Source organism: Cariama cristata, unplaced genomic scaffold (assembly GCF_000690535.1).
Source record: "Cariama cristata isolate BGI_N322 unplaced genomic scaffold, ASM69053v1 scaffold3091, whole genome shotgun sequence".
Lineage (NCBI taxonomy): Eukaryota > Metazoa > Chordata > Aves > Cariamiformes > Cariamidae > Cariama > Cariama cristata.
Window position 1 is genome coordinate 106,197 of NW_009597369.1, and position 10,839 is coordinate 117,035.

The window sequence follows — 10,839 nt, forward strand, 5'->3', positions numbered from 1 at the left end:
AACAAGCAATAATTAATTCTCCTCTTAGTCCGGTAGTATCCACATCAAAGGTAAAAGTAAATATGACAGTAAATATTTCAAAGGATTGATACATCACAAAATGAATTTTTAGTATTAAAACACACTGTAGTAAAGGAAAAAAGGGAGGAAAAAAGCATATCTCTCAAATTTTATCAAAACTAAGAAAGCTTCACCTAGTTACCACAGCTTTTCTACCCAGACTTTATGTGAAAAATATGTTCATGATAATCAAACGTATACTTCAGAAAATAGCGTGACTCACTGAAAATTGTTTTTCAAGGTTACCTAGGTGTTTTTAAGTTAGGCAGGCTTCCTAAATACTTTCAAGTAATTAAAAATCATGCATCATCCTTCCTGTTTTGCAGAGAAAACAGACACGAAGTTAAGTGCCTACCTCAATTTTAAGTTCAGCGAAAACAAACAGTAAAGCCTGCACTTACTTCAGTCTGAGCAAGATGCACGCTTACGGGTGCAATGTCAAAATGCACATCGAGTGCCTATAACTGAGGTGTCACAAGGTGTTAACATCAAAAAGCCCAAGTCAATCAAGGTGACTTCAAGATGTAGAACTTCCATTAACAGGGTCCCAGGACTCAGCCCTCCCCATTGACCCAGTGATTGCTGAAACCATAAAGTGCTATCAAAGGTGGCCCTGCTACTGCCATGTCTTTTTCCAGGCCATATTTACAACTCATAGTGACCGTGGCTACTGTGCTTCATAACTCTGTTCAACACCACAAGTGTTGTTACCTGTTCACTAGTTAGGCTCTCCTTTGGGACTTAGGAAGAGCCTAATGACAACTTTGCTTCACAGCTGGATTGCAGGAGAGCTGAGAGCACAGCATCAAGCTTCAGGGGCATGTTCACACATGCAAGGAAGCTCAGGTTCAGGCACCTGGAACATCTCTGGCATGAAACAGCTACCACACAACGGAGATTTTCAGTACGCTTTGTAGATGTGCAGGAGATACCCTCACTCCAGCCTGAACAGAAGCACACAAACCCCAGCAAAGTCCCACTACAGAAATTTAGAGAAGTGTCCTGAGCCATACTTTAGACAGATCTGACAAGGTCACACAATAACGCAACCAAAGAACCAGGCCCATAAGGCTGGAGCCCCAGTGGCTATTCTTATACTCCAATTACACAGTTCTGCCTATGTCATTTTCAGTGACCCAGGCCTGATTATCAAGATAAACACTATTATTGGGAGGCTTAAAACCTCATCAACTCCATTATGAACAAACACAATGTGCCTAGCAACTATACTTTAATTCTCAGACCTATATTCCTTCTGCAGTGTCAGCTTTAGTGGTGCAGAGCTCATGCGGCAGCTGAAGGCGCAGCACTCCCAGCCATCCATTTACACTCCTTGACAGCACTTCAGAAGCCAGGAAAACATCGGTTTGCAGTACAGATGAAGAGATGCACTGACCTGATTGATGGAGTTGGCAGCACACGATGCCAGTCCAGTTCCGAGGGAGGCGAGCAGGAAACAGGTCAGGTCAAAAGGGACCGGGGCCATTGCAAAGCCAGCGGACGCAGTGCTTACAACCAGAGCTGCAACACAAGCGAGAGCACAGTTCAAAGCATCAACAAGAAACCATCTCCTTCGTACATACCACTAGAGTTAAGGTCTTTAAATCCTGTAAGAACCCTTGTGCAGACTAACTTTTTGCTACTTTTATGGGTCAAATTAGCTCCAGGAATTGTGTACAATTAATACTGATACTCTACATGAAGATGAGAAGGAAAACTGTCAGGGATGAAATGAGAAACCCAGAAGCATCAGCACATTAGTAGAAGAAGTGAGAATAAAACTTATGCCTCTGTATTCCCTATTTTATGGATTTGCTAGAGGATCAAACAGCCTGATGCAACATGTACAGGAGACACGATCTTTCCAGTAACTCACATGCCATTCCAAAGCCTAACACGGAAGAAGATCACTAAGAAAAATCCCAAACTGGGAGATATGCATTATATCAAATTATAAGAGAAACTTAAGCAGTGCAGAGAGTTAAAAAGAGACTCAGGGCATATAGGCTACAGCTAGTGAGGCCATTAACTTCACTGTACGAGTATCTGCTCACACTGTTCCCAGTTGACATGTCCACTTCAGGCAGAAGGTACAATTGCATCATCACATGGACCCAGCAACTCTTAAAGGCCTCAAAATTTGAGTGGATGAATAAAAATCCATTTCAGTTTTGTCATCCAAAATTATAACTTTAGTACAGTACTGCAAATCACATCCTTAAAATGAAAGGTACCCAAGTCTCAATCCTAATATTGCAATTACCCAAATAATAGGTTTTACGAACCTCCTTTTTTGGCAAGAAAAAGTATGACACGAAAAATTTCTTACACTATAAAAGTCAGCACACTTACTGAATATCTTGCTCATGACCTTGAACCTTACAATCTGAAATTAATTCTTATTAAACAGAAAGTATTTAAATTATATTCTGCACGTAATTACATGTTCCAGACCTCAGCTAGCTCAAATCAAAGCATCAAAATGTTCTTATCTTCCTAATTCCTACAAAGTCTCCTGTTTGTCCGAAGTTAAATGACAAATAAATAATCTTTGCCGACTGAAAATACCTGGATAATCTACTAAGCAGCATTACTCGAGACAAAAAACTAAATGTCATGGCAAAGACCTGCCAGCAAGGATGCACACGCAAAGTGCTAATTTTAAGAACTGTGCCTGCATAAGAACCTTAGCATTTAATCCTAAAAAGACAGTGAAGAAAACTTGCTGCTCATCAAAACTTTTCCCTAAGTATTAAAATCCTTTGGCAGCTGAACAGTATTATAATAGCATACATAATATTATTACAAACATTAATTACTTAGCCTTGTTATGGATTCACCAGGTGTTGTGCGATGGCTGTCACCCAGGCTGGCTGCGAGGGTGCCACGACAGGGTCCCTGCCCCATACCCAGTTAAGTCACGGGCTTTGATTCCCAATGACAGCATCGCCGAGGACAGCACCTGCGGCCCCTTCAGCTGCTTCTAAAACACAGTGAATCTACGACAGAGCCTTACCTCTCTGGGAAGCTGTGAAATAACCACAGATTCTGTAACCCTACCAAATGGACATGAAGGTATTGATTGTTTCTGAAAGACTGGATCCTATTTCTACCACAAATACAACAGCATCTTGTTTCAAAACTTGTGGATCCTTCTTAGTAGAGCGCACAAGAAAATATGAAATGCATGGGTTTACAACTGATAGAGTTAAAAAACACACTGAAAAGATGACAGTGAAACAGTGGCGTTTGCATTTCTAAGAGTGATTACATTCATTTTTTTGCATAATAAATCACACGTTCACTTCTAGACAAGAATTTAATTAAAACTTATCTTAAAGAGCACTTTACACCAATTTATTATGGGAAAACACCAACTCATTTACTGAAGAAGAAAGGTGGAGTAGATTGGCAAACAGTCAGTGTAACATTACCATCAGACTGACCTCAAAGAAATTCTAATACTGTACAGCTACAGCACTAATTAAAGTCTCCATTGATTTCTCCAGATTAATTTCAGCCAGTCATTTCAGTGTGACTTATCAGGATCTCATTAAAAAAAGGTTGTTAGTACATCCTCTCACTTATCCCATTGAAACAGGTATTTTTAGATGTTTGGGTAGCACTCTGAACACAAGGCATTCCCTGCTTGTCTCATCGCCCAGCAATTCCAATGCAACACATTAAGAGCAAATAAGAAAATGTTCCCTTTGGATTGGGAAGTTTATTTTCTTTTACTGTGGAAGCAATAATTTACTCTTCTACTTTACTCATGGAGGAAAAGTATATTTAATTGAGATCACATCAAGGGAATGAGGTCATTGACTCTGTTTGTTTTTTAATCCCTGTTAGTTTAGTGCTTTAGGGGCCAAATTAACTTCACCTTATTGCATAATAGATGGAATTGATCCTTTCAAGATTTGTTGATGAGAGTTGGCATTACATACGCTCTTCAAAAAGAAGCCAGGATTTAAACTTATGATCTCAGCCTAAACCTAATTTTCAGCCTTTTAAACATCTTTAGCCTTAACAAAAATTAACAGGGGACATTTGTCTCCCATCTCAATGTAAATGAAAAAGAAAATGCTAAAGGATTGGTGACAAAGAGAGTGAATTACAATGTTTCCAGCATAAAAACACATTCAAAAAGTCTACAGTGTATTCTTTACATTCCTCTTCAGCTTCATTGTAACCTGAACTGCCTTTATAAATCCCTGTACTTGTATTTATAGCATGCGAATCATCATGCCATATTTTGTTTACCTGCTATTAAAAAGTAGCCAAGTCAAATAAAAGCATGGCAAGTCAAAGCAAACCAATTCACCTTTAGATTTCCTTTCTACTCCTTTACTGATGATGTATCAGTGCATATGGAAGGACAAAAGCGAATGCATTTCTACTTTAATTTAAGAAACAATTTCACTGTTTTACTACAAATGTTTATATACTCCTTAAAGGAAATTAGCTTTCCAAAAGCTGATGGAATTTTCCTTCCAGAGTTTTCACACTTTGGTTTCTGGAAAGCTAAATGTAGTTGCAGTATTACTGCTATACAACTGACCAATGTTTCCTTTATAAACTTAGATTCGTTTGGGTGTAGGCATATCTTAAGTTTTGTTGCAGATTATAAGCAGCACACTAAAGGCGGCCAAACTCCTGAAGCAAACTTAAACTTGCGACTATAATTCGAAACACGCCCTTGCATCATATCATATAAAATTCAAGTGCAATATTATGAACAGAGCAGATAATCTCTTTTTGTCATCGAACAATTTTAAAATGCTTTGCAAAAAATAAACTGTAATAATAGTTTGGTTTTATTTCATTACTTTTCCCTCTAGCGTGGAAAACAAATTACCAAAAAGCTACCACTATTAAGCTTTTTTTCTTTGATAGGATAATAGTTACTGTTCTCATAATCACAAAATGAGAACTACTTTGGCAGGGGTATGACATATATTTAGAACTGAGAATAAATGTAGACTAGTAACAATCTACACAATATATACCGATAAATCTTTGTCGAAGTTTCTGGCTATATTAAAGCTACTGTTTAAAGAATAAATGCCATTATTCCAGAATAAAGCATAAATGTACTGGAACTCTACTAAAGCAAATGAATTTTTTTACTACAGCAGCTGTTACCAGAGTTTCAGCCTACAAACACAATTTATTTAGTCACTGTTGCTCTGCTACGTAGTAGTTTGGTAACACTCAAGAGTCATTATGCAAAGCTGGATATCCCATCATCTTCATTTTACAAATACACACCAGATACAGAGATGAAGCAAGATGTTCATGATCACTTCATAAACCAGTAGCAAACATCTCAAGCTTCTGATTTCCAGTTCAACGCTTTTGTGCTAGAGGATCACTACTGCACAGACACAAATTCATATCTAAGCAATACATCCAATAAATTCCAGCTGTTTTCTAGCATACAAGACAGGATTATTTTCTTAAAAGGGGACACATAAAAAAATGCTCTAGTTTAGTCTCCAAAACTGAGAATGCTTATAATTTCTCATATTTGCCCGCTTAGCAAATCTTAAATGTAGGTCAGTATGTCCATGACACAGAAATCACACACAATTTTGTAGCTGGTAGTCTTTACTCCGAGGTTTTTGTCTAACATTGTCTAACAACACAGAGTAATGCAGATTGGAAGCGATCTCAGGTGATCAAGTCCAATCTCCTGCTCAAAGCAGGGTCAACACTGAATTCAGGCCAGGTCCCTTAGGGCTTTGTCACTTCCAAGGATGGAAATTTCACATCATTTCTGGGCAACCTGCTCCAAAGTTTGACTGTCCTCATGGTGAAACTTTTTTTTCCTTAAATCAAGCCAGTCTCTCCTCTTTCAACTTATGAAACACGTTTTTTCTGTGCCAAGATTCACATATTTTAAAAATTATTTGAAAACTAAAGCATAGGTGCTTCCAAATCCGTCTTTAAAAGAATTTTGGCACCCAATTGGAGAATATCCACATCCTCCTTCCTGTGGAAGGAGCTACTAATGATCAGATGACATCAAAATGATATGTAAATCTTTACCTTAAGAACAAACATCAAACAAAATTGATTATATCAGTCTTGTCATTCTGTCCATATTATGCACTTTACACTTTGATGAGGAAAAAGCACAATATGTTCGATTCTGATCTGGCCACAGTAAACCCCAGAATGACTCTATTAAAGATGATAATTACTCCAGATTTAAAGAGGTGTAAACACCTCAGGTTGGCCTATTTTAGCTCTAAGTTATAGACCATGACGAAACCAGAGATAATTTACTCTCAACTGTTCTCACATAAAGTTAATAGGATACTGGGTTGAACTCAGAGTTAGATAGAACCAAACAACATCTCACATCCTCAAACGACAGAAATACAGCAAAACTTACGCTTACTTCGAGGAATTTTCCAGATTTCTTAGTGTTTGGAGACATAGCAATACACTTAGTGAAGCAAAGAAGGGTTTCTCTTGGAGACACAGAGACACTTTTCAGCAGTTTGCTGCAGTGTGTTACTGCCCTAACTGCCCAGGGAAGCTGTATATTCCCTGGTTGGTTTTAAGAATGGACAAAGTAACATCAAGTCAGGAATGATATAGCTAAAGGTGATCCTGTATTGGGGAAAAATAGATTAGATGACTTCCTGAAGTGCTCCTTTGAGGTCCCCATGATTCTGCATGGATACTGCACACCCTGAACCAGAGGAAGACATCAAGTGCAGAAGCCACTCTGTTGAGGTCTGAAACAAGTCTTCAGTAATCAGCACACAAAATCAATGTTCAGCATGCTTTACTGGATTGACTATTAAAATGTACTTTGAAAACAATACTACCAAAACTCTAAAACACCTTTGAAAAGTTAGAAGGTAAAAGTGCTTTGCTATGAGATGCCATAAAAGAACAGACAGACTTCAGGCAAGAGACTGTGACTTTCCACATGATCTCTGGATTAACCACCAGTTAATACACAATTGTGAATAAAAAAGATTATTTTGATACAAGTTAATATGTTTGTGAAGACAAATTAAAATGGTAACTGTAGTGCATTAAAATACAGGATAAAGGAAAGGTAGATAAATGTTTGAAACATATGGGCTTCTAGTACGACTCTCTGAAGGAGATCCATGTTACCGTAGCCTAGAATCAGGACTCAACTCTTCCAGGCACAGCAGAAGGAGAGATATGCTAAAGACACAGCCCCTTCCTCAATAGGCTTGCAAGTTAGATGAAAAATTCTACAGCTGTTTAGAACTTAGCAGTTAAGTTTACATCTGACCCATGCAGATACATCCACTTCTCAGACAGGTGCTACATAAGGTGCCATACATCTAGCTCGTTGTCCTCAGCAAAAGAGCAATGTGCAAGACATCCTTTACTACAGGAGCAACACTGAGAAAATGTTCACAAACCATAGAGAAATATCTAATGAGAATACTCAGCATTTTTCATATTTTGCCTTCATCACACTTCCCCCAAATTACAAACTGAAATTTTAATTTTCCTGTGGTTTTGCATATAGGTCACCTTAGTTTTCATCTGTGATCACGGGGGAAAACATTACTTAAATGTAAACTTGAAGTCAAATTTAAGAAGATGAGACAATTGAAATTCTTCATGTGTTTGCATTATAAATTAATAGAATTTCCTCTAATTATCATACCTTCACATGTCTATTTTCAGTTACACATAAACTTTCGGATAAAGTTGAAAACAATGACATTTATAATTCTGAAAACTTAGCAGACAGATGCATTAGCTTTCCAAATGCCTGGATGGTAAGAGACAGCTGTTCAGACAGTGGTCAACACAGAACACCACACAGAAGGGAAAGGATGGAAACTGAACCCAAAAAGGTAGATTATGCGACAAGTAATTAAAAGTTCCCTAATTGTTTTCTATGGCAAAGGAATATAAACAAAAATCTTTTCCTGTTGGTAAGGCAGAGCTTCTAATGGCAGAGTCACAAGAGCTGCAGTTTACATGAAGCAGGAGGGTATGGTAATAGCTAAACTCATTTCCTTTCAAAGGTGAATTACAGTTCAGAATACAAACAAACATTCTCTTTACTTCAGCAGCGGGAAAAGAAAAGGGCATAAGGAAGTCCCATTTTAGCATAATGCAGAGTTTGTTTTTTTGTTATTTCATACTCTAAAAAGTATAAATAAAGAGTCTGCCAAAAAAAACCACACAGGATATGAGATCTATCAGAACTTCATGGGTGAAAGGAATTGAGTTGTGTGTCATTTGTAACTTAAAAACTGACCTCAGAGAATTTATTTTTCTTCTAAAAAAATAAAATCAAAGAACTACACCATATTCTTTATAGAATATATAATTTGTCTAAATGATTACACAAGTTGGAAAAAAAGCTAATTCTGTTTCCCTGCTCTACACGTTACACCCAATAGCCATCCTGTTCCTCTCCTATGCTATCCTATGACCAATAAAGACCAAAACCAGAACTCCTCTCCTACAAATTTCTCTTCATTCAACTTACTCTTTCACACTTTCTACTTCCAATAAAATCTCCCCACCCCAGACCATCTTCTCCACCAAATACACAAAGATCACAACAAGAAGAGAGGTTACTTTTTTCCTGTATCTCTATACCTTCAACAGGTATGAAGTTTACTACACTTACCTTGCATCAAGAACAGCACATCTCAAAACGCAGCCTCATACAAAACAACAGTCCTGAAGGGAATAAAATTCTGTAGCCTTTGCCTTCTACAGGTTTCAAGTATCACCCTATTTTAAAACCAAAGTGGTTCTTGCTTGCTTGTCAATATTACCTTTTGCGTTTAAAAAACAGCCTACTAGAAGCCATTGAAAAGTTTCGTAGAAACACTGAGGCCACACAAAAAAGTATCACATAAAATTATTTTCTCCAGAAAAAGATACTCTTCCATCTTGCTGCAGTTCTTGAAACGCACTTTTTAAGGAGCACCGGTAATACTCAGATGTGGTACTAACACTGAGTTTACCCATAAGGAATATCAGCAAATATAAGAATGTGCATTTCAAGTGTTTAAAACAACAGTTCATTTTCTCTCTCTCTGGTCACTTAATCATGGCATTTTAACTTTTCATTTCTGGATCTATTGAGATTTTTTAAATTTAATTCTACTTCAAGAACTAGCACTAGCTTTCAAGTTCATATAAAAGAGGCACTTAAATAAAATCACCTCATTGCAAATATGCCAGAAGAGCTAATTGTTCATACAGCTGTTTTACAAATTATCCACAGTGAGCCCAACAGAAACAAAATATTACTAACACTGAACAGCATGGGGGAGAAAAAGGCAAGACCTGTATTATGCAGAAAGAAAGAAGAAGCAGTAGTTGAGGTTGTACGTGCCACAAAGCTGTTGCAAATCTGAAGTACAATAACTCTGTTAACTGCTGGATGTGCTAATAACGGTCTTACATATCTAACTTTGAAATTACCAAGGCTAATATGTAAAAGTGACATGGTAAAGTATCAAAAGACATGCTTTTCATCCCTCAAGTCTACTAACCCAACTCTTTACTGGCACAAAATAAATGCCTTGAGTTTTTTTAAAAATAATGAGGAAGAACATTTGGACATACAGACAAGATCAGTCTTGTCAAGTCCAAAACATGAGATGTCTTATCAGCACTGAGAACTATAAGGCTTTTTATTAGAGAAAAATTTAAATGACCATTGTACATTGTATGTGGCCAGTGCAGGTTTTCCATGGAGAAACAAACAATGAAAACATATATATTGCAAGATAAAAAGTTTCAAAAAGTAAACTGACTTCAGGATTTTTATTATAACAAATTGTTATGGCAAAGAACATCAGTTTTATTATCAAGAATTTATTTCACTCACTGGAGAGAGCACCACAGTAGGGATTTAGGAAATTATATTTCTGTTCTTACCCCTGACAACATGTAAGGCTCTGGTCAGATCATTACGGTTTCCTTAGACATAAAAGTATATATAGCACTACCTATTGGTAAAGAAGTAATTTATAGTTGTTAAGTACTACTATTAGAACAATGGAAAATGTAGTTAGGCTACAAGGCAATTGCTTAACAAACTGCTGGTTTGAAGATACAAGGCTATCATTGACTAGAAAAGTAAATTATACCTTATTTTAGAAAATTTAATTGGTCACAGTCAAACATTTTCTTTATAAGACAGGAAATTATTTGGATCTTTTGTTGGTACTCTTAATGCTAATTTTACAATAAGCAGTACTGAAGTGAAAGGTAAGCAATTAAGATGGAACATTGGTAAACTTAAGCAAGACAACTTTAAATAATACAACGTTTGTAAATTCACTCCCTAACCCAGTTTCATCGTATTTTTTGTACTAATACTTGCTTATGATTCCCAAAAGCTAGCTGATGATATGACACAAGCTCCTCCTCATCGTTTTTAAACAAATTTAATGGGAAAACTATTAAACGCTTCCATAAAACAATTTTTCCCTGCACACATTTGATGGAATTGACCCAGGTACTTTGTGTCAGTAAAGTGGGAATTATCACACAAAAACCTACACAGTACCAGTATCATGCTAAAGAACTCAGGTATCAAACAGGATGCACAGAAATGAAAAGAATGACCAGTAATACCTGTAAGCTTAATTTTGGACAAGCGTGCCAAAATTCCTGGCAAATCATCCAGCCGTAGCTTCATTTCTTTCCATTGCTTGTCCTCTTTGGATTCTGCTCTTACTGGTGTGACAAAGTCTTCAGTTTCTGCAGCTGACTTCACTTCTCTCAACACATTCCTGC

General features: G+C 37.1%; 1 protein-coding gene across 1 annotated transcript in view; it reads right to left on the reverse strand.

Annotated features, from left to right (window-relative positions):
• Positions 1-10,839, reverse strand: part of LOC104168278 (protoheme IX farnesyltransferase, mitochondrial) — a gene marked incomplete at its 5' end in the record, with an annotated part of 104,044 nt that overhangs the window by 91,195 nt on the left and 2,010 nt on the right. Inside the window, 2 exons of the mRNA XM_009708825.1 lie at positions 1,457-1,581; positions 10,678-10,835. Of these exons, the coding sequence (XP_009707127.1) occupies positions 1,457-1,581; positions 10,678-10,835 (283 nt within the window). The remainder of the gene's footprint in view (positions 1-1,456; positions 1,582-10,677; positions 10,836-10,839) is intronic.